Source organism: Dromaius novaehollandiae, chromosome 15 (genome assembly GCF_036370855.1).
Source record: "Dromaius novaehollandiae isolate bDroNov1 chromosome 15, bDroNov1.hap1, whole genome shotgun sequence".
NCBI lineage: Eukaryota > Metazoa > Chordata > Aves > Casuariiformes > Dromaiidae > Dromaius > Dromaius novaehollandiae.
Window position 1 is genome coordinate 5924534 of NC_088112.1, and position 24979 is coordinate 5949512.

At 42.4% G+C, this 24979-nt stretch overlaps 1 protein-coding gene across 3 annotated transcripts in view; it reads left to right on the forward strand.

Annotated features, from left to right (window-relative positions):
- Positions 1–24979, forward strand: part of SLIT3 (slit guidance ligand 3) — a 509126-nt gene that overhangs the window by 416264 nt on the left and 67883 nt on the right. For all 3 annotated transcript variants that reach the window (XM_026098439.2, XM_064520837.1, XM_026098440.2), the window contains 6 exons: positions 3908–3976; positions 5133–5204; positions 5390–5461; positions 8784–8855; positions 13599–13762; positions 17146–17270. In XM_026098439.2, the coding sequence (XP_025954224.1) occupies positions 3908–3976; positions 5133–5204; positions 5390–5461; positions 8784–8855; positions 13599–13762; positions 17146–17270 (574 nt within the window). The remainder of the gene's footprint in view (positions 1–3907; positions 3977–5132; positions 5205–5389; positions 5462–8783; positions 8856–13598; positions 13763–17145; positions 17271–24979) is intronic.

A 24979-nucleotide genomic window follows, 5' to 3' on the forward strand; every position in this document is an offset into this window, starting at 1 on the left:
TTTTTATTTTATTTTTTTTTAACTTTTTATTTTGGCTTAGTTTTTATTTTGGATTCCCAGCAGCGTTCATGGGGTAAAGGACAATTTCCAACCTGATACAGTAAACTACAGAGTCTAGAGCCCTGGGGAAGCAAAGGAGGTTGTTTTGGGTACTAGTCAGCCCGTCTATATTAAGGTGGCTGACACCCACTCTTGACTCTGACTGACTGTATATTAATAGCTTGACTCGGGATGTTAAAATTAGAAATACATTTTCTCATTCATACCACAGTTTCTTTGCATACCAGATGCCTTGTGCATCATCTTTCTTTGCTAAGCGTTGGGAAAAATTAAAAATAAAATCTTTCCTCTGCATTATTCTGGAGATTTTTTTCCCACAGCTTTTGCCATAGTTAGATCACTGTATTGTATGTATGTGTGTGTATATATATGTGTATATATATATATATATATATACACACACATACATGCACATGCACACATACAGTTTTGTAACCAGACTCTGCCTTTTCCCCCTCAGGGATATATTCTGTTATTTGCTGGGTCCAGCTTGCAGCCCCTCTGTAGCCCCCCCTGCCCCTCCAGGCCTTCTTGAACCCACGCCACTGCAGAGCTGCTGCCGCGGTGTCCATGCCGCGTCCCCCTACGCCGTCCCCCAGCCAGGGCCTCTTGCCTCTTGGCATACTGTTGCATACAAAAGGCTCTGATTATTTCATATTAATTGCACTTAAATGCACTTTCAAAACTAATGCCTTTTCTTAGGAAACATTGCTGTTCTCCATGTAATTTGGTAGAAGCTTAAACAGCGGTGAATTGTTCTTATGCATCCATGAAAAATACACAATCAGCAATTTTTCAGCGTAAAATTTTGTTTTGTTCACAAAATACAGCGCTGGTATAATATTGCCACTTTCTGCAAACCCATTACTATAACCATCACATTGTTTACAGGATAATTGCCCGCACTGTACAAGCAGGTCTTCTGCCGGCGTTTCACTGCGGGGGCCCGCGCGGCCGTGCTGGTCTGAGGAGTGAGGCATTAGAGTGAACCGTACACTTGCAACTTGTGGTTGCACCTGAGAGCTAAAAAGGGAGAGAAGCCCTTGGCTGGCTGACAGCAGTTTGTTTAAATTGCAGTCTGTTTCTTATTGGGATCAACAGGAAAATATCCTGAAAAAATATTTCTGCGGATTTCGACACATTGCAGGGGTTGAGGCTCCTTTCCGAGCTGAAAATCACGGCTAGCTTCCAGATGTGTAATACATGACCTGCTTTTTATTTCCTTGCATTTGGAATAAACACTGGAACGTTACTCTACCCACATGCGTGAGTTTGGGTTTTGCAAGCTCTCTGGGATGAAAGGAAGGAGCAGACTCCCAGGAATTTGCTGCAGCCATCGCAGACCATTGCTGTGAAAATGAGACAGGAGTTGCTGTGTTCAGATAGTAATATTTTATTTTGGTTTTATTCTGGGGACCTTCCACCTAAAAACTTAGAGTGTGAATTTGCACTACACCAAGTCACTTCATTTCCAAAATAATTTGTAGCAAATTTAGTCAGAAGAGAACAACTTACTTTATAGTTATTGAATTTGAATATCCATGTTGAGGTGTAAATGTGGGTGTAAATGAGGTGTAAATCCATGCTCTAGCTTGTGGTGATCTGTGTCAGCAGAGAGGCTCCCTTGCAAGGGTTAACTGTTTACTATATAACACTATGCCTTGATGCATGATTTTTGTGTATGGAGATTAATCTGTTCACCAGGTTTTCATTGAGGAAGGATTTTGCCTTTGGATAAAAATTGAAAAAACTTGTAGTCCCCCTTGTTGAACCTAATCCTAGCCGGAGCAGGGTCAGCTCCACCGTCTGCCCTGATGTCCTTGCAGGATCCTGCTTACGTGCCAGCTGGATAACCAGGAGGCTGGGGGTCGGGGGAATGGCAGCTTTCCCCTTTGCTCTTTTCAGAGGGAAGATTTTCCATTTTATTGTTGTTAAATTCCCCTGTCTAATATTGTATGGGAAATTCTTCTTGGAATAGTTTAGTAGAAAAGAGCTGGAGCAGCACAAAATGATGAGAGGGCATTATGTTGAAAAAGAAGAGGGGAAAGTAAAATAAAATGTGGCATTTCAAAATGTATTATGTAAGTAATCTTGGTAGTGTTTATAGTTTTTATTTTAAATAAAGTAAAAAAAAAATGCAGTTTGTGGGAAAACTTTCTTGGATTTAGTTTACCCAAAAATCTCTGTGTTGTAACAGTCTATACAGAGAGGGAACATACAGCGCCGTAATAACGTGTTAGTACTGCTGTCTGCTATAGGCAGTGCAGGATAAGGAGCTCTGTTGCCAAAGAAAAGGGAGCTCTGTGTGTGGGATACAAATGCTAACGTGGTCGTTGGATTGGATTTGCAGCAGCAGAGGCAGCCTGTTAAGGGTGCTGGTGTCGGTGGGCTGCGCTCCCTGGCAGTGGTCCACGTCTACCTTAGGAAACCCTCCCCAAAGCGTCTCTCAAGGAAGGGAGATACCTCTTCCTCTCTTCTCCCCTCCTCGGGAGGGAGCAGTCCCTTCCTGCCGCGCGGTGGTGTCTGAGCAGGTTGGGTTCTTCTCTTAGCCACTGAATGTTTGCACGTCTTCAGTGGAACAGACCTCCAAAATGCAGGTACATGCTCCAGGAGAAGGAGGACATACAATAATCCTAAAAGGCATCAGCTGTCCTGTGCGCGTGTCTGAGTCGATAGAAGATGCTCATGGCATCTGCCCAATGCTTGGGGTCTCAGTGTGATCCATTGCTCCTGCAGAGGATCTGCCTTTCACATTCATGCAGCAGGAAGGTTTGGAGCAAGCTGGGAAATTTTATTTCTCAGCTGAACTATCCTTATGGATACAAAGCTGCTTTTCCGCATTGCTCAGCAGTTTGGGGTGTGAGGGGTGGAGGAGATTCTAAAGGGAGGTGTGAAGAAGGTGAAGGCAAGAGGCAGTAATACGGGGAAGGGACAGGACTTTCCAGTCTCCCCAAACTCATCAACAAATAACATAATATTAAAAAATAATAACATTTTACTCTAATCAACACATCGATGAAATGTTTATTGATTTTAATAATTTAGGTTGTATTTTAACATAGTTATAGGCACTATTTCTTACTTATATTAGTCAGCATAGCTGTTTAGCGATTCCTTGTTGTTTAATGGTGCTTCAAACTACTTCACCCTGGAAACACAAGCTGTTTTATTAAATGTGCTTAGTGCCTGTGGGAGACGCGTGTTTCCGAGAGAACTTGGACCTTCAGTTTGTGCCTTGGAAGCTTCTTTCCCGCACGGGTGCGGGCTGCGAAGGGAAGGTGGGGAGGGCTGATGTGCCTCACCGGGAACTGCTGTCATGGCCCTGGGATCGGCACAGCAGATGCTCGTGTTGACATTTGGATAAGTGAGACTTTTTGCGGGATGAAGTCCCAGCAGCGCTGCCCCTGTCCCAGGGCTGGCCCCACCAAGGGCCTCTTTCTCGCGTGGCAGCAGCTTTGCTGGTGGGGTCAGTTAGCACATGGAGTCCCGTGGAAACTTCACTTACACCTAACCTTAGTCAAGGGCACAAACCAAAACATTTTTTTCCCATTGCTTCTTCAGTTGTTGTCTTGGAGGAATCAACTGGTGGTTTATATTTGCTGTAGGCTGAAGAGCCTTTATTCGCTTCCAAGTCTTGAATAAAAACATCAGTAAGCTGCTGTCATGCTTTGTGTGCGGGATAATTCATTTATAAAGGGGAGACTGTTACCATGTCAAAGCAATGCATCAAAGACAGTTTCCTTAGTGAGTGACTTCAGTTTGTCGTTTCTTCATTCATGGTGCATTGTGAGCTGACAAAAGCTCTTGTTAATGTGCTTGGCTAATTTTCAAATGTGCCTTTTTGCAGATACCTGGAAGGAAACCATCTGACTGCTGTACCTAAGGGGCTGTCGGCATTCAGACACCTGACTCTGATGTAAGAAACGCATGGTTTTAGTGTCAGCATAATTAGATGACTCCTCCTGCCCTGCGCCGTAGGTGGGCCATAAAGTGTTAGAGTATGCCCCGTCCTGGGAGCGGGGGGCGAGTATTTGCCACGCGTGATTTCAGCGGCACCAGGAGGCCGGCTCCGCCGTGCTGCCCGCGGAGAGCCCTCCCCGGGGGGATTCGGAGCAGCGGAGCCGCTTCCCTGCGGGAGCTGCCGGCCTCTGCAAGGGCACCGGTGCGTCACGTGGGCTGCCACCGCCTCCCTCCCCGGATTTATCACTGCACGGCTGTAAAGGTCGTTAGCAGAGGAGACAGCATTAATTTCTTCTAGTTGAAGCAATATTTATAATATTAAGATGATGAAAATTTGCATAGCTGTTTCTTCTATGAGCAGGCATACGGACAGAGAAACAGCTAGGCTCCGTTCAGTAAATTACTCCGGAAAATGCACTGTGCTGAAATTTACTGGCTGAACAGTTTATCATAAATTTTCAACTACTGTTTGAATCGGCTGTAGAAGTTCAAGTCAAACGGGCAGAGGAACCTCAGACAAAAACGTACTGGATCCTCTGTTTTAAAACAGTGTTTTATTTGGAAACACCTCTGACTTTATTTTGTGTGGAAAAACAACAACAAACTGAAGTGTTCTGTGGGAGCCTAAATTACTCTTTTGAATTGAAAGATTAAGTATCTTTTATTTCTAGTTGAGCCAAAGCAAATGCTTTTCCCATCTTTTATTCAACCAATTTATACCAAAGAGACCATTCTTTTTACACAGCTTTGTTCCAGTAGCTGTGCATGTGAAGAGTATATGGAAATAGTATATTTGTAATAAATTGCAGAGCAGCCTGCTCCAGCAAATATTTACCCATGATTGTATCATTTATTAATTTATCCTCCCCCTCAGAAAGTTTTGCTGATATTCACTGATTTTGGGGTGCTGTATACTAGAAATATGCTTTACTGAGAAGTCCTAAGCTTTTTCTGAGAAAACACTCTGATGTGATTTGCTTTTAGCGTTTGTTCAAAGTTGGTTAGAAAAAATTATGTGAATTGATAATATTTGACTTCTCAATTGCTTCAAGCAGTTTGCTGTGCAGGCACGATTTACATATAAGTAACATTTTCTGTGTGTATTTTTTCAGTGATTTGAGCAACAACAGCATAAGCGTACTGGCCAATTACACCTTCAGCAACATGACTCAGCTATCGACACTGTGAGTAGTCCCAAGTTTTGACATCTGCCTCAGTTGCTTTTTAGTTCACAATCTTAGATGTTAAACAATGGTTATATACCTCGTAACTGATAAAAGCTGGTGGCTTTCCATGCTGCTTCTCAGCTGAATTAGTAGTGCAATACTCAAAGATGTAGCATTGTGACTTTTGTCTCTCGTTGTGCTAGGATCCTGAGTTACAACAGGCTGCGGTGCATACCGGTCCACGCCTTCGACGGGCTCAGGTCTCTCCGCGTGTTGTGAGTACCACCTCTGCAACAGCACTGCGTTGCAGCTCATTCAAATGCTGCTGATGGCAGGGAGGGTTTTAATGAGCAGATGGCTTTCACTTGATTCAGTAGCCATAAATATTTTCACACAATTAGCTTCAATGTACTTGTACTTAGGTGCAATATGTCGGTAATGACTAGAGCAGGTGAATGCTAAACTTTGGAAAAAAGCAATTATATCCTTGCAGGATGAATGACTTTCCTCTGATAGTTCAGGGACGGGAACTATCACGAAAACAGGCCACCAAGAGACTGCATATAGTCTGTTTGTCTCTTCTGCTTGAACAGTGTTTGGGCACAGCGTGGGGAAGGATATTTATCTGTAAAAACAGATCATGTTTTAGAGTCTGTCTTTCCACTAGATGCTTCAGCAAGTGTCTTCACGGTAAACTTGTGCATTTTTAGAATATTTTCAATCTACTTAGATTGCTACAGGCAAGTTTTTATGTCAAAGAAGAATGCAGTCTGAATAGAAGCAAGTTAGAAGTCCGCACACTAGAACAACGAGTTGGTCATGCCAGTGGCTTTGCACCGCCGATGCTGAGATGTCTCCAGCACCTCTAAGTAGTGAAGGAAGTTTCACCTCATGGTGACAGAGATGTGAGCATGCTTGCAGATGAGCACCTGTGGTTTCCATTTGTGGAGATCCTTTTCTCCAGGCTTTCTATCCCGCATAGCTGCTTTCTGCAGCTTCCTGGGTTGAACAATTTGCTCATAGTCTCTGCTGAAAGTCATCTTCTATGTAACACCTTAGAGCAACAAGACGTATCATAAAACCAAGCTCCTCGCTGTGGTTTTAGCAGTAAAATAGGTATCTAGGTTTCAGCCTCCTAATTTATAGGACACTTTAGAAGCCCCAACTTTTGTTATTAAAAACCAGAAAGATATGTGATTTGGATGTGTTCATTTAAGTTTGGCTTGGGACTCTGGTTTCTGGCCCACTAGGATGGTCACATCTGAGCTGTTACATAAGTCCTGAAATTCAGCCACAGATGAATTTACTCTGTTTCTTGGCCAAAAAAATTATTCCATATGGAGCTCTCTTCTGGCCTGCTTCTGATATGCATGCTAGCTTGATTAAAGTTAGTTTGGGAATCTTTACCTCAAATTACAGTGTTGAGATACCCCGTCTCACTCTTTGCAATAGTTACAATTTGTCTTTTCACTTCTGCTTTTGCAGGCCATGTATGGACAGAAGTGAAGGGCGATATTTTAAGTATCAGCTGTTACTCTTGGGCTTTTTTCAATGATCTGCTGATCAGATTTGAAAAGAACTTCCTCCTTTGAGGGAGAAGCCCTCCCTGCCTTGTGCAGAGCCGCACAAGTGAAATGGAGCCTGGGTGGGGATCACCGTCTCTGCTGCATGCATTTGGAAGCCTCCAGATTGATTGCATTTATTATGGCCCACAACACTCTGGTATCAGCTACAACTTTCGCCACATGTCATCCACGTTGTTATTAAAAATCAATTCTCCAGGGGAAAATGGGCTTCCGAGTGACAGTGTGCAATCTGTTATTGTCAGTTATTTTATTATCCATATTCTCAGGAGAATTTAAAGGAGAAACATCAGCAAAACAATTTCCACATTTTCAATTTATTTTAATAAAATGAACATAGGGATCTCATTACCTTTGGCTGTGCTTGCCTTGGAAGGTAACCGATTCTTCTCATGCCTGCTTCTGTGTCTTCCAGATTCCTTCAGTTCTCTTCACTTTTTGTCCATCGATAGTACATAAAGTAAATAGGTATTTGAAAATCAGAATAACCACAAATGGATGATGTAATTGTGTGGATCTCTGAATCTGTCCTCTGTGTCTCACACTTGCATATTTTAACTCACTTTCAGCACAAGCGCAGCTGAGGAGAGGGCAGAGTCAACATGTTTTAGTTTGAGCCTGTGTATGTATCACTGTTTACACAATTAGGCCTTCGATCTTAGCATGGCTTGTCCCTAAGTGTAGCTAAAGCATGCTGGGGAGCTGTTTTAACACAGCGTCTTCAGAATCTTTTTTAATGATCAAAAGTTGATATCAGTAGATTTTTCCACCAAAACTATTGCAGTGAAAAACTGTGATTTTCTTGTTCAAAACTGCTCTTTCGAGAAGCTAAATGTAGATAGAGTTTGGAAAAACTGAAATAGATACAAAGCAATTATAAATGTTATAACTCCCTGGCTCGCCTGAACTGATTATTTTAAAGATTATTTTTATTGTGTGAAAACATTGTAACTTCTGACATTTGGGTCTGATTTAATTAGGAAAGAAAGTCCAGAAATAGAAGTTTTTTTTTCAGATCACTAGACAATTTTCCATATTATATTCATGAAAATGTGATAAAATGAACTAAAAAATATTGTACTAACATTAAATATTCTTAGTTTTCCTAAAAATTAATGGATATATACCACAGTTCAGGAGCTCGCATTTATACAACGAGACGCAGTGGTAATTCAGAGCTCACCCAAATGCGGTACTGCCTACGATGGCAAAGCTACTGCAGTACTCTTCTGACACAACTTTGGAACCAGGTGTCTGCAGGGACCGGCATCCTTCAGGGCTTGCTGTAGGTGCTTGCCCCTGCCGAACCCCGGCCCTTGGCTGCTCAGCCAGACCTGTGGTCAGGTTGCTGTCCTCACAGAGAGCGTTGTTTCCTACAAGAGCATCACCTTGGCGACTGTCGTAATCAAATGGTGTGAGACAACAGGCTAGAACGCAGTGCTTGGGAACAGTTAATGAAAAAAATGGACATGTTTAGTTCATTTCCCTATCTGAGTGCAAAGTAGTAGGTTAGTGATACTACATGTAGAAAAGAATAGATTTTTTTTTTTGAAGAATTCAAGTATTTTGTTAGCCAGTGCTCTACGAAAAGGGATCCCCATCTCCTGAATTTATGCCACTGCTCTTTACCAATGTTTAGCCAATTGAGTACCTAGAAATATTTGCCCTGATAGAACCTTGCTCTCTCCTAGGGTCTCTCTGAAGTCAGTTTTTGATTTAACTGTCACATTTCGTATTTTCCCTCTTCTGTTTTCTGTTTGTTCCCAGCTAATGGGATTCTGTAAAAGCACACTGGTCTGCATGGAAGGGGCTGATTGGCATTGATAGGGTTTTAATAGCATAAATAGTATGTCACCTTTTTAATTTAAAAAGTTAGTCACCAGCAATTCAGATCGTAGCATCGTTTTGAATGTCAGCATGTAGAAGTAGCAGAGCACGGAGGCATGGGCAGTGCCGTCTGTCTGTCCGTCCATCGGTCCGTGTGTCGATAATGTGCTGCTTCTCCCCGCTGCAGGACACTGCATGGGAACGCCATCGCCACCCTGCCCGAAGGCTCCTTCGGTGACCTGGTCTCCCTCTCCCACCTGTAAGTACTCGTTCCTGCCAGTTTTGGATATCTAACACAGTGCTGACTACTAGAAATTTAAAATTGTGTAGTTATCCCATTTCTCCTGCTCTTTCTATATTATGCTCTTCTTATCCAGACAGCATCTGTTCAAAGCAAGTAAAATAAATACTAGAACCTGTTGTTGTGAGTTACCAAAATGTTTTCTTAAGGAAAACCAAATGAGCAAATGTGACAGTTTCCTCTTCTGTGCACTTTGTGTTCAAGGCTTTCTTTCAGCCTTGTCTACATGAAATGCAGGGCATGATATGGTCCGCGAGGGAGACAGGAAACCTCCCACAAAGAGCAAATACTCAGCAAATGTGAGTTCTGTGCTTAATAATTGTCATATGTTTTGCGTACTGAAATGTTGTCAGTATGTGAACTTGTAGATGAATCACTACCTCAGACATATACATACTTAATCATATGGAAATTGGTCATTTCACAGCATTAATACTTCATTCCATAATTTACAAAAATTAAAAGTTTCAGGAATTTCACAAAATGACTATTCTGTTGATGGAGGTACAGGATATTTTTAAATGCAGTTTAGTGGATGAAAGACGTGTAAAGACAAATAGCAACTGTTACAACGCAAACCAGAAGTGTAACAGTCAGTACCAAAATACAGGAAAAGAAAAGTTTATTCACTGAGATAATGTGTGATACTGCCTATTATTAGACAATAGAGGTAGAGGAAAAGTAATTTTGCGTGTCCTGTTTCTAAATTACTGTTCTCAAATAATCAGAGGGTTAGGTATGTCTCGTGACGTGTCTTGTGAAGTGACTGGTTTCACAAGACAATAGTGACTGACAGATTCAGAAAATACTTTCTGCGCTGATGCTGCCCTCCTGCACGAGAGTTAGTGCAGGTGTCTGTGCACACATCAGCACACGCATGAATACAGGTGCGTGCACGTGCACGTTTAACATTGGTTTTATATCTCTCTCTCTTTCTTTGCAACCTTAAATGTGCCCTTATATGCCAGAACTGGGACATTTTATACTGTTATCTTGACTTTCAAGTGTCGACCTTAGTTCTTGATTCCAGCATTTTCTTTGGGCTCAAACTCATTTCTAGTTACAACATACTTTTAAAATTCAACAGATTTCATGGAATATTTCTGGCTTTCAAGATGAGTTATGTTTTAGTAAGTGTTCTTGCTCTGTGATGTCTGTGCAACGCCTCTCTGCCTCAGTTTTCCCTTGACAAAGAAACGGGACAGATATCTGAGATTGGTAGGAACAGAAATGATACGAACAAATTGGGAAACTTCAGCTTCTACCTATATGAATTTTAAACTGAGACATAACCCTCTCTCAGTTTCAAGCTTGCACCTTGATATCTAAGTCAGACAAAATGTTTTGCACAAAATTTATTTCTTTGTAGTGCTCCCAGTACAGTAAATGCGTTTTGCCTGTTGTTTTGGAGTGCCAGTCTGCCTGAGTTGAAGCCCTGTGTCTGCACGGGGAAGTGCAGTGACACTTCCACATTGGGAAACTGGCTTCCGAGGGTATTTTTAGAGCTCCAGAGATAAACATATCATGCCCCATTTGTTTGGATTTTCCTCGGGGTTTACTTTAAATGAAGTGCAGACATGATTTTCCTGGGTAAACTGTTCACCTTAGGGAGCGATAAAAACCCCTTTGGCCCAACACAATCACTGCAGTCTATCTGTTTAGATGTATGTGCTGCCAGAAATGTAAAATACACAAAGCTCAAATGAACAGTAATAAATAGGATCCATAAAATAAATAAGACCTGTCTGGGGTGTAATTTGCACAGTTGAACAATTGAATTTTACAGCGCAACTGTGCTCTCCAGTTTCTTTAAAGAGGATGCAATGTGATCGTCTGAAACTTTTAGCAACCGCAATGATCTCGCTAGTTTCTAAGCTCTTTACATGCCAGAGAAAGCTGTATTTATTGAAAAGAAGTCATGCATAGTTGAAAATAAATTCTTTTTGAGCTCTTCCTGAGTTATGGATTTCCTGGGAGAAAGCATGGGCTTGGAATAATTTTGAAAATGATACAAAAATTTGCAACTCATCAGACACGTACCGGGGAACCTAATTTTATGTTAAATTTGCCAGCTGTGTGGCAAAGGGCAGGAGAGATGCTGTGGCTGGGGAATGCTGAACTGCCAGGTGCTGAACGGGGTGAGCGGCCTGGGCCTTCTGCATCAGTTCGAGTTACACGGGGCCAAATGAACCATTAGGATTTCCGAGAAATATTTTTCCAGCATAGGCAAAGCTATTGTTTTCAGTTAAAGTCTTTGTAATAGCCGTAAAATGGTTTGTAACTGGAAGAACAACACTTGAGATCTAGATACTTTGATCACTTTTTCCAGAGCTGTTTAAAGCTCAGGAGAAAATACTCTCCAAATTTCCTTTACATTGTAAACATCATATTGTCTTAATGTAACTGTGATAACAGTTTTACAGATATATCTCACTGAAGACAGAGGAAGGTTTATAAGTGATATATGCATACCCTTTCTGTCTGCTATTTACCACTTTATTTACTTGGATCACATAATCATCTGTTTGGGCCATGCCCTTACCAACTTGCTTAGTCCAGGGCAATGACACTAATCTTTGAGCACTGCTGAAGGATCAGATATATTAGTACTTAAGAAGCACCCTACATCTGTCGGGGCAGGTGCAGCGTGGGCTCAGTTGGGCCAGTCCCTGCGCGCTGGCCTCAGCCCCTACGTGGTCTGCCCAAGTCCTCAACCCACTGCACAGCCAACGCTGCTCCCTGGTAAACCGACCCTGCTGCGTGCCGGGGACTTGACCAAAACCCTGGGAAAATGCATGCTGAGTGCAGCAGGTATTTCTCTTGGGCATATTTTCAGTAAACAACTCAGATTCCTAATCCTGTTGAATCATCTCTTCTGTGCTCAAACTTATGTTCAGTTACCTATAAAAATAAGCTGTCCACTCCCAGCTCTTTATATCTCCTCTATAGCTCTTTATATACATTATCATGAGTAGAGTTATTTTAATTAACTTTGTTCTAAGTTGTCCCAGAAAAAGAAAAAAAAAAGTGTCCGAAGGCTGAAAGGAAGTATCTACACTGCATTTTGAAAATGCTGATTCTGGTATTTCATTACAATGCAAGATTTTTTTACCTCCAGGAAATATTTTGCTATAATGGACAGAGAAATAGAGTCTGTGACAGAACACGTGAGTGAAAATACAAGAACTCGCTATAGTTCCTAAACATGGAAAGAAGAAAAAGATGCATGTGATAATTTCTGCAGTTGTACAATAATGTTGTTATTAATCATTTCTAGCATCTACAGAGCAGCTTTATTTCCAATGTACTTTATGAAGAGTAACTAATGTAGGTAGCTAGTCTTCCCGTGTCCTCCCCCTCCTGTATTATATATTGCCGTTGCTCCATGTTAAAGGTAATTTCTGGGTCCGACTTTCACTGTTGCATTTTGGTTGCCCTTGCACAAGTGAGCCAGTTGATCACAGTTACATGGTCACAAGGTCAACTCAGTAGGGGGTTTTTCCATTGTAAGCAGTGGATTTACAGAAAGAATGGATGGATATTTTTTAATACCGTGCTGCAGTACACATTTAATTTTGATGAATGAGCCCTGGACGGGGTTTGAACCTATGAACTCTCATTATGAATCTGTTGAGGGCACAGTGGTTTCATTAGTCACTCCAATAGAAATGTATCAACAAATTTAGTGAGGTTTCTATCTTAATATCCTGTCTGATATTGTTATTTGAAAGAAGCTTGAGTTTTAAATACCATCCTAAAAATAGTTTTTAACGTGTGCAGTAATAATGAAGTCTAAAACCCAATTTGGATTACTGTTTTTCTGTAATCTCTCTTCCCTGTGCTTATATTTTGACTGTTTAGCTAATTGTCTCTCCATTGCAATTCAAGTGGTGCACAACTGGAGCGTTACAGTTACTTTCAAAAAAATAAATGCAGACTTCCGATGTGTGTTTCTTCACACTTTCAGAAATTGTTTGTAAATGGCCTTTTCTCAAGTGTGGACTTTGTTCATAAGTGACTAATTGCCTTTCCCTATCAGAAAACTGAGTGTAAATGAGTCAAGACAGCACCTAAATTTAAGGCAGGTAGGCGAGTGTTTTCTTTTTGAATAGAGCACCGTGAATAATGACAAAGTTATGTGAATTATAATTATCCTATTTAAATGCATCTATTGCAACCATATGGCCTCACTCAAGGGATGGGTTAACCGGCAAATGTGTTTTCAAAGCCCATAAACAGACTTAGCAGACACCAGGTTTCAGTTCTGAAAGCAGAGGTCTCCTCTGTGCACATGATTCATCCAGCGAGGGGATCTTAACATGAGTTACCATATCCAACCTAAATAACATTCACTATTAGAATATGCTCACGAAGGCCAAATAGTTAAAGAACCAATCCAATAAATTTGATGAAAACAGGAGAGGCTGTTGATCTTGCTCAAGCATACTTGTTTGAAAGAGTGATTTGTTGTTGAATATTTATCCAGTATCCCTGAGTAATCCTGGGAAGAAAGGAAAGGAAGGGGGATGCTGGAGGAGAGCCTTTTGAGTCGCTCCTTGACCATTCAGTGGGTTTCTCTCCCACATTTTGGAATAAGGCGTTCGTGTAAAAGTGCAGAATAGAACGTGCCCCGACAAGGTTAGGGACGTTACCTTTGCTCGCAAGGCAAAATAACCGCTGTTAAATGTTTTCCACCCGCAGGGCTCTGGGCACCAACCCTTTGCACTGCGACTGCAGCCTGCGCTGGCTCTCCGAGTGGGTGAAGGCGGGCTACAAGGAGCCGGGGATCGCGCGCTGCAGCGGGCCGGAGCCCATGGCCGACAGGCTGCTGCTCACCACGCCGACCCACCACTTCCAGTGCAAAGGTAGGCGCGGGCGCGACGCCGCTCGGCGGGGCGCCTTTGCTGCCCTTGCACACCCTATCGTGGCCAGCTGCTTGGTTTTCAAGGGAATTCGGGGGGAGGTGGGTTTGGCTTTCATTTCCCAAGCCATTGGGTTGCATTCAAGTCACATTTGCAGGTTTTCCTCCACAAAGTGCAGTTTACTGCACCGCTGTGAGGGAAAGCAGCAAAGCTCAGAGGAGTCCGTATTCCTGTCGGTAGCACCGTATTATATCATGGCAAGCTGGCGTATAGGATGTCATTATAGCTTATTTGATCAAATACATTGGTTTTGGCCCTCTACCTACCCCAAAAAACTTTGGTTGCAAAATGGTTACTTTAAAAATGTAGAGCCCTGTAGTTATTGTGCACATACACTGGAAACCTGAGAAACTGAGAATTCCAGTGTAAAGCAGATATTCACCAAAAATACATTTTCATTTGAAGATCCACAGACACCCATATGTCCTCATCAGCTCTGTAGCAGAACCTGTATGCTATGGAAAATGTTTCATATCAGAATATAGTATACACTGAGGAGAGGCTTGAGGTGCAGCTGTTAACGGCATGGGATAGCAATAGACCGAAACGTGCTATGTTAGAGAGCAGCTAGACAAGTGTTAAGGTATTTACTTGCTTGGGGATAAAGTAAGTAGCGTATTATGGAATGTAGATTAGCTTATACCTATATATTGTTATTGTAAACGGAGAGTTGTTGGAGATTTGCTTAGGTTACTGACAAATATGTGAAGATCATGTATAGATCAAAAGAAGGGTCAGTAGTCGTTCTTAGAAATGGAAATGAGGGCACAAAGCTTGTTCTCGCTTCTCGGAGTGCTGTGCACCCTTACAGTACTGCTTGGGGGATATTTCCTAGAGGCTGGGATTAAACTGCTGAACAGAGGATGGTGTTGAGGTGGGTTTAAAACACAAGTTCCCAAGCTCAAGATGAGTTTTCTAGCCTTTCAAGTATATTATAATTTAATTATTTTGAAATACCAGTCTCAAAACTATCAGAATGGTCAGCGATGCCCCTGTGCGGCACAGGGACAGCGCTGGCCCCTCCGCAGCATGACACTAAGGGTGCGTCTACGCATCAGCATGCAGAGATTTAATCCTAGCTCAAGTGCTGCTGACCCAGAGCTCAGCATGGGCTGAAAAACCGTGCTAAAAGCCTGGGTCCGTGATGCAGAAGTGAACCCTGCCGAGCCCTGTGCTGCGTGCTGCCCGGGCCCTGCTGTAAGCAGCACCTAGCCAGCTTGTCTAGAGGGAGCACATGGATATCCTCTGTGACCTCCGGTAACTTGTCCATTAGGAAAAGAAAAAAAAAAAAAGACTTGAACTTCTTTGTACTAAAATTATGTTTTTGGCCTGTGACTGAGCAGAAGGTTATGTCTCAGCAGTGCCAAGAAAATAGAAGTATGCAATGTGCAAGTCATGCAAACTCAGCTCTGTTTTTTATTAAATTGCCCTCCTAGTTATGCAGCAGTGGAAAGGAATGTGCTGGGCTGAGGGCATTTTGCTATATGGATTTATAAATCACATCCCCAAGGGCAAAGTAATGAACTACTTAAGTGCTAGGAACTAACACTGCTCTTATTAGCTCCCACATTGATTAGCTGTGGTCTATGCCATAGGAATAAATGGAAAATGTACGTTTGTGTAGTATAAAATAAACAAATAATAGAACGCATTCTGGCTTAGTGACCTCTAAATCCAGCAGAAGAGCTGCACTGGTGTATGTGTCTCTTGAGCTCCTCAAGCAGCAGAATGTACCTTTGTATATCCTGGGAGGACCAAGAGAAAAGTAGCTCCAGTGTGTTGCTCTCCACCCCTGTTGGTGCCAGAAATTCAGATCTTATTTCCTCTCGCTGTCCTAACTACATGTTAAAACGTGCATGACATTTAGTTAGATGTAAAACTCAAAGATAGAAGAGGAAGACAACAGTCTTTTATATTTTGGATTTGTCACTTTTTGTGTATTTTTCCTTGTTCTTTCCTGTTTTTCACGCTGCAATGAACTGTGTGGCGGCACTGTTGTCGACAGCACCATCAGTATGGGATCAGGATGTGGCCTTTACATTGTAGGCTCTTTTCAACAGAGACTCCTCGGTATTCATTTCTGTGATATTCTTACCCCCCAATAGGTGCTGTATAAGCATTCAAAGTTAATAATGAAGGTTTATGTCTCATATAGAACTGCCAAAAGCGAACCCTTGACAGGAAGGGATCTTGGCATCCCTGGCTTGGGTAATGCTCCCTCTGCTCTCTCACATCAACTAGAAGCTTCTCAGCTTCACATCCAGGGTGTCTTCCAGGGTGTTTCGCAGTCTCCTCCTGCTTATCATGTAGCAATTTGATATTGGAAGGTCTGTGCCCACTTCTGATCAGCACAGGAGTAGTTTTAAGATACTGTAAAATGTATTTTCTTAAAAATGAAATAAAATTATCTTAAGGGTTTTACTGCCTGATACAGTTTAACTCCTTGTGAAGTGTTCAGTTTTATTTTTGACTTGTAAAAGCCATTAGGTGATTAATATTTGAAACTTTGCCATTTCAGAATCAACATTTTCTTAATTGTAAATATAGCTGTCTGAATTAGCTTCCTGTAGCATTCCAGCAATACAATATTGATTGATTTGGTACCCCAAATACACTTGAAATTGTTTTGGTCTGGCCCACAAACATCTCTGCGTCTTTGGAAAAGCTGTGTTCAAAAATGGGGTTTACTAAATTATTTAAATATGTATGTGCATATTTACCTGCATAAATCAACATATTTGCATATTTGTTGCATTTTTGCCAAGTATATAAATGTTGATAGTCTTTCTTCTGGGCAGAGCAAGAGGGAAATAAGTTTTAAAATCAATTCAAATTAAGGATGGTAGAACACTTTGCACCTATACATTTCCATAAACCTCTAGCTAAATCTTTCTTACGCATGTTTTTCATTTCTGTTGTAGCATCTGCACTTTCATCCCTGTTACCAGCCGTAGAAATGTCATCTTATTGTTCCCTAGGGGTTGCTGTTGCAGAATTTCCTGCACTGGCAGAAGGAAAAATTGCTGAAAACCATATATATAAGACCATTCTCTGGAGATTTCCAGGATGTTTTTTCAGAGCTGATGTTTGTATGTTCAGATGAGAATATAAGCATCACTGAGTGTTGGCCAGCACTTGATTTAAGTACTTAAAATCTCTCTAATCCCTGGGAATCCAGTGCTGTTGTATAAAGTTCCACCAGCAGCATGTGTGTTTGTGCCAGCAGAGGGTGAATACTGCGCTAGAAAAAATGTGTGTGGAAGTACCAGCAAGTATTAATGTTGTAATCCAGTTCTGTATTAATACACCGTGTTTTGCTTTTCCAGAGCCGGTAGATATCGCTGTTGTGTCCAAGTGTAACCCTTGCCTCTCCAACCCGTGTAAGAACAATGGGACGTGCAGCAATGATCCCGTGGAGTTTTATCAGTGCACTTGCCCTTTTGGCTTCAAGGTAAGACTACAACTGAACTACATGAAAAGCAATAAAGTATTCCCCATGCCTTCTGTTTTCTGAATTGTTGTACCACGAGGAGTCAGTTTTACAGGCAACTCAGCTCAACAGATCTCTTACTCAAATAGATTGTGTGTGACCTTTCAACTGCACTCAGCTACAAATTTTTACTCTGTGTAACAGGAAAGGTATTTCTTTCTCTCTGAGCCGTGACTATATAGATGCATCCTGAGCCACCTTGTCTAGGTGACCCTGCTTTGAGGGGAGGTTGGACTAGATGATCTCCAGTGGTGCCTCCCTTAGCCAGTCTGTGATTCTATAATGTAGAACATCCTTATGAAACAGCAAGTTGATTTTATCTTCCTTTTCATTTCTTTTCTTTTACCAGCACAAAAATAACTGTTTCATAGGCTGCCAGGCCAAAGGGAAGCCAATTCAGACTAGAATTCAAGAGCAGTTTAATCTAAGGCAGCAGCATGTTCTGATGCCTGCTAGCTTACATCGATCTGCGCAGACTGATTAGCAGAAAGATGATAATTGATCAGAGACGGTACCACAAATTCAGCTGCCTCTGACATCTGAGCACCAATGTCTGTAGAGTGACCTGAAATTCTGTACATGTCAAGTGTTGTGAACACATAATGTCTGTTCCTAGGTAGGAGCCTGGAGAATCTTGTCATGGGGTAATACAATTTCTTCAGTACTGCCCTGTGTGTAACTTCCATAGTTAACACTGTGTCATGAGAGCTTAAGGCTACCAAGACTTTGTTTCAGAGTTGGTATAATTGGAAGCCTGGTTCAGTAGTCAGTAGCTGAGGAATAAGTAATAAATGAGGCATTTGACCTGTTCACAGTTTGGGGGTAGGATGGCAAGGCCAAAGAAGGGGGTTGCATCCTGTAGGCTGTGACTTTATTTGCCGCACTGGACATTTCTCTCAGTCTTGGTGAGTTAAAGCAGATGCTCGTCAAACATAGAGTAATATGAACTATAGATAAAAAAAGGGGGGGCAAGGAAAAACATACATGTGGGAAGTGAGCACAAGTATCCATGTCTTACATTCCAGGTAGGATTTAGGAATTAGTTGGAGCTGATGATAATCCATTTCCCTTTTCTGTTTGCCTCGGATACATCCCAGATGGTGATGGAGTAATTGTGGTGGATCCCTGAAACACTAGAAGATGCAAGATGTAAAGTTTGTCTTCTGTTTCACCCCAATGCCCCCATGTCTATTACCTAAGAATAATAGTAATCGTCTTACATGCTTAGAAAAACCTTTGGTGATTTTCTTGCATTTTTGAAAACCCTTCTACGCATTGGCATATCAACTTGCAACTTTGCTAGGATCTTAAAAGACCATGTTGTCATGAATTCATTTAACTGACACTGGCTATTGTGTATCAATTGATTTGTCTTTCTGAGGGGGGAAACTTTGGCTGTCTATCTTCTCAGGTTAGCAGAACAAAGAGCAGGCATTTTAATTTGATGCATAACATAAATCAGGCTGAATTCTTCAGATGGGACCAGGTAACTGTTAGGGTAACTTCAAAAGTAAAAGCTTTCAAAACTAGCAGGAAAATATATGGCTATTTGTGTATGTCTTACTCGAGAAGACACACATCATGGAACAGATATCCAGGGTATTCAGAGTAGAAATATATTGGTTTTGAGTGTGTCCCTTTTTCCCCTTATTTTTTTTCTTTTTCTTTTTTACAGCATTGCTGTATTAGCAAATGCAGTAGTACAGATGCATTTATACTGGTAGAAGCTAAGTTTACGAATGGGGGATTTACTAACAATAATTGAGACTAATCCTCTAGTTATATTAGCAAACAATTTCTAATGTGGATTAGACCTCAGTGTGCATCAATTTTACTTAGAAAGTTCTTTGGTAAACTCTTGAAGTGACTCAGTTTAAAAATCTCGCAGAGCATCTAGCCTTTCTCCTCTCTTGCACACGTTCTCTGGTGACGTTTGGTGTGTGAACTCGGTCTGATCCGAAACCGCTTGTGTGCTTGTAAGCACCAAGCTGTCATCCAGCCACGGCAAGAGCGAACAGACCCAGGCAGGGCACTTAAAGCAAAGGAAGGAGTTTAAAAATACTGACTGGATAACAGCACGGGGAGAACTGGGGGAAATTTAATAAGCAAAAAAGAACCCTGTGTCTTTACCACAGGTTTTTGAGTAAAAATGAAATTTGACAGGTCCAAATGCAAACCATATGAAAGGAGCCCTCTATCTCGACCAAGCCGTTCTCCACCAGAGATTCATGCTAATTCAATAACAATACCTTGCTTCCTTCTCACCAGCCAGCACCAAACAACTCTATCCATCTGGAAGCTATTTCCCAGACCTTGATAAATTGCCCTAAATCTGCCCTCTCAGCATTTGTTTTTCCTTGTTTGATGTAGATTTTGAAAAAATCCTGTGTGGAGGAGTGATTCTATAAAGTGAAAAAAACACCTTTTTTTTTAATCTGACCTCATTCAAATGAGCTGAAGGCTTTACAATGTTCCCTGAAACACAGTTACGTGGGGTTTCAATGTTCCTGCTGGCCTTCAGAGAAGAACGGTTTATCAGCTAGCAGAAAGCTGCCTGTGTGACCAGTTGCCAGACTGGTGCCCGATGGCATCAGGAATTTCTCCCAGTTACTCTAGATGCCGTGCTGCGAAAGCTGAGAGCCGTCTTGCTCTCTGTCCCGTTGAAGATGGCCCGATCTGTACTAAGACTCTTATTTATCGTGGTCCCCAAATTGCTTCTTCATATCAAATGCATAGATTATGGGGTTTTCAGCAATGCATAATGCTGGTTTGAGTGAGCTTAAAAATGGGGTAACTCAGGGACTGTCCGAGCTGAGGGGCCAGTGGGCTACACAGTTGGATTTAACGAAGACAGAAATAGGGCTTGCTCGCTGAGGGAGGGGGAGGCTGAGCGCTGGTAGCTGTCTGTGCTGCTGCTGCCCTTCCCTCAAGCTGGTGGAGGAACGTTTCCTGAAGCTGCTGCAGGTGAGGCACGGCGGAAGCGGCGCTCCTGGGGCTCGGCGTTGGCGCGGTGCCGCGCCGGGCGGCAGGAGGCGGTGTGAGACTGTCGCCCCTGGGACCCGGCAGGCTGCGCCCCGAGAGCCCGGGGTGCCGCGGGCCTTAGCACAGAGCATCTCCTAGCGCTCTGAAACCTGCAGTTTCATACTAAACACAGGCACAGGTGGAATCATCCATTTACATTTTTTTTTCTCTTCCCCGCAGTACTGTTTGAAAGATTATTTAAAGAATATGTGTGGTTTAGATTATAAAGCATGATCACAAGTGTAGAAATGGAGCTTTCATCTGCTTTAAGTGATGCTAGCCACCTGGAGCACATGCGTGTACGTGTGCGGCTGGCGGCTGTTTGTTAAACAGAGGATGGGACCGTACTAATTCATTTATCCTGCAGAGTGTGTGGCTTTCGTGTAGTCTCACTGATACTGTAAAATCAAGCCTGCAGGTGTTAGGATTCAGCAGAACAATCAAGCTTACAATCAACAAGTCATTGAGAAAGGATTTACCTGAATAGCTATAGTTTAAAAAAAAAAAAAAACCCAAAAACCTAAGGCAAGTGGAAACCAACAGCCAGTATGTTTTGCCTTTGCTATATTCTGAAATTTATCTGAAAATTCCTTTTTTGTGTGTGTCTTTCATATTTTTTTTCTTAAAACCGAGGGAGCAACAAATGAAGGAGAGTTATTTTCCTGCTTCCAAATAAAGCTATCTGAAGAACTGGGGAAAGAGTTTAAAATACATCTGCATTTTATCTAGTAAGAAATATGAAAGAGCTTTGCCAAGCTGGAACATGAAATGCTGTAACTGCCCAGCCATTGCCACAGCCTCCTTGGTTGCCTGGATAAATGGGAGCCTGAGCTGTTGGGATTCGGAGATGTTTGTCATCTCTGGGTGCTGCTAGTACCAAAAGCTGTCTGAAATGGAAAGGGAAGATAGGTAAATTTAGTATAGCACATAGTCCACATTTTAGGCAGCAGATGCTGATGTGCGTCTGTGGTAGAGTTGCTCTGTAAATGTTATCCATCTCTGTTCACTTCGCTGCTGAGTTCAGCCAGTGTCCTTCATAGCAGCGCTGCAATATCTCGAGGGTTCAAGTGAATGCACCAGAATTTTCATCCAAAATGACAGATACAGTTGGAACAATCTTGGGAAAGCTTTGGGCAATGGAGAGACAGTATCCTCTGCAGCCAGACTCTTGTGGTGGAAGGCATTACCGTGAAGCTGCAACAAGATTCAGTGAGGAAGCTGGCTCCAAGCTTCTGCTAGGAATTTGGCTCTTCCTTATCCCCCTCACCCCCAGGGCTTCATTGCTGAAGTCGCAGAGGAAAAGCGTCTCTGGGATATATGTGGGATTCATGTATATCCAATGTTTATGTGCCAGCACTTGTGCGGATAGATGCAAGCCAAGCAGAGGCTGTGACAGCTCAGCACAGGGTTGATGAGCAGGTTGCATTAGGACAGGCCCTGCACCGCTAGCACGGACTGAGTGCTGCGCTGGCTGTATCATTCACTCTGGAGGGCTCACATGGCCTCGCGTGTGCTTGCGGCATGGGCAAAGCCAATTAGTTGCATTTGCACTTTGTGGGGTAGGTGCACCTCTGTAGCATTGCATGAATCATCCCTCAGAGTCCAAGAATAATGGTTGTCTTAGGAATAATCAACAGAGAACTGATTTTAAAAGAAAAATTTCATGGTGGTGGCTCATCCACATGTATTCTGAACAGCTCTTCCAGCTCAAAGCCTGGATAGTGCATGTTTTTCCAGTGGGCCAGCTTCTCACTTAGCTATGCTGGTTTGGGTGGGGTTGTATGAGTGTAGCTGGGAGTCGGGTTTGGCTCCTGATGCGTGCCAGCTGTGTGAGAGTACGTCAGCTCTAGTTTTTTTGGCTAATACTGTTTGGAAATACAACTCCTTGCTTTTGTTTCTTTGGATCTAGTAACATATGCACATAGTCCCCTTATAGATCACGCAGTGCTCAAATAAATCCCTAGGCTGGAGTTCCAGCAGGAGGAGAAATTGGAAGGAGCTCTTAAATCCAGGCTGCCCTCCTCCATGTGAGGTGAGGGTTCAAACATCTCTGTCTTCACATGTTGCTCTGTTTGGGCCTCTTTCTTTTTCCAGCATCAGGGTAGGGAGGACAGACAGTGGAATGCAAGTTCAATGCCAAGTTTCAGGATGAAGAAATCAGCACAGCAAAATACTGCTCGTGTGTGGTGATTCTGCCTTAAATGCTCATTGTGATAATTTCTCTTAGGACATGTGTTTATGTGGCCTTGGCTAGTTTATTTTTTGTTTGTTTTGACCATGCCTAAAATATGTATTAGTGAATGTTGAAAGAAGCATTTTCCACTCTCATTTAAATAATGCAGAAAGCCCTCAGGGGTGAGAGATAATGGGTGGCTGTGTAAAATAAGATGACCTGTAGTTACGTATGGATTTATATGGCAAAGACCGGTGTCAGCTTTAGGTGTTTAATACACCTAGGACAGAAAAATCAGCAGATAGCATAGCATCTTCCTGGGCATGCATATTCCCTAAAACTTACTGTGCCTCAGCCAGCCTTGTGTGCGTTTCTTTTTGACCTTTCTATTACAGTAGGTTTAAAGGAAATGGAAATTTACATCCAGAAGAGCATAAAAATGAAAGGCTTAAGGAGGGATTACCACCCCGGTTGCTGGCTGAAGGTGGTGAAGCGCACATACGCCCACCACAAGCCCTGTAAAAAGCGTAGTAATGTCTTGTGGCATGCCCTAATGAGGGCTCTTAACAAGAAAGCCAAATCTAAAGAAGTATTTCCATTTGCGTTAGGGCAGCAAGAAAACAGATGTTGAGCAGCTTGAGACATTTGCTCTGACTGTTGGGTGGTGAGTCGGGAGATGGAGCTGAGCAGCGGGGTTAAGGTGAATAGCAAGCCGTACCCACAGGACGGCATATGGCCCAGCGGCTCAGGGGATGGTCAGTGCGGATTGTTTCCCCACTGTGTTTTTTCTACCCCTTATCTGGTCTAGTTCTAAGTGCCATAGAGGCAGGGCTCCCAGTCTTTCGTCTCCCAGGGTAAAGGGTAAGGGAAAGGTTTATTGGCTTTCCATCTGAATTTCACGCAGTTGTCCCTACATTTGCTTGGTTCTGTTACGCTAACAATTTGTCTTCCTCAGTGGTTTGCCTGTCTTTCAGGTGATTGCCATTTGCTGTATCTCTGCTTAATCAAGTTCTCTTTAACTAGCTCTTAATTTTCCGCATCCCACCAGTTCTGCATAGTTGAATCAGTAGCAGGAGTTGGTCACACCTGAAAATCCTTATTGTTAGATTCCCTGGTGACTGTCTGTTGTCTGTGATCCTTGAGGCTTCCTTGGCATTGACTGGGCTTGAGGATGTGGCCTTTGGGTTTATTTTGTTGTCCAAGAACGTGAACGTGTGTTTGTGTCATGGCTGGTCCTTCCCCTGTCTTTTGGGGATGATGAAATTGGTGAAATTGCTGAAAGCAGGCTAAGCTGAAAAGGAAGCTTTCTTTATAATGTGAGGGCAAACTCTCTCCTGCTAATAGAAATTATATAATGCCAGACCAGCTTGGCAATGAGTAGGCTGCTGGGTGGAGGTGAGGGCATGTGCTCTGCAGGTAAGGTTGTACCTACGTCATGTGTGTCCCTTGAGCGCCCGGTCGCTGTCTGTCCGTGTCAGGCTCAGACTGTGCCTTTCTGGCAGCTCTAGCTCCATTTCTTTCAGAAATCTAGTGGAGACTTTGGAGAGGTTTTCTAAATGCATAAGCGCTTCCTTGTTCTGGTGTCACTGGATTCCTGTGTGCGCTGTGTCCCTTCTCTCTCAGGCGGGCTCTACGCTCAATTGCTTAAGTGTTAGGCATAGGTTAATTGCCTTGAGTAATAACTTTTAAACACGACAACTACGTTTTCTTGCATTTGCTGTTTCCTATGAATAGGAAATGTGGTTTCTATACAAGGGGTGTCCAGTCTTCACAACTCTCTCTACTGTGTTCACATTAGAAAAGAGCCACTGGCTTTTGATAGACTGAGAAAGAAGGGTTTTCTCTGTCACGGAAGCATGTTTTTAAAAAGAAATAGGTTCTTTAGTGTTTTGAAGGTACTGAAGACATTGTTCTTATTCATGAATATTAGCTGCATATGAGACTAAATATAAAATATTTAATGTCTTTTTTTACATCAAGTATTTTTTGGTTAGATTTTATGTACAGGGGCAACCCTGGGCAAAAGCAACTAGTTCAGTGTCCACAGCTCCCTTAATTTTCTTGTCCATCTCCCGGCACACTGGCAGAGTGGTCTGCATCTACCAGTTGATCCAGTAACTTTGGAAGCTCTCGAGCAGCCACCTCATCTGGTTTTGCACCTCCAGATTTCTTTTCAGTTATTCACTATGTAAATCGACTCCATGCTAGATTAATGACATATCTTTTGTCCCTGATTAAAAGCCCAAAAGACCCTTGAAGCCCAAAGTGTTTCTGTAAGGAGAGTTTTGGAAGGACAATAAGGATTTACATACTAATGAATATAATTGCAAAATAAACTTCAGAAGTCCACTGAGAATTAAATTTCATACTGATAGGAGTAGAACCAGAGTTTTTAAAAAATAATATGATGAATCCTTGCACTTTGACAGACATATTTTTGATTACTAGCTACTGAGGTAATGGAAGGTGTATTATA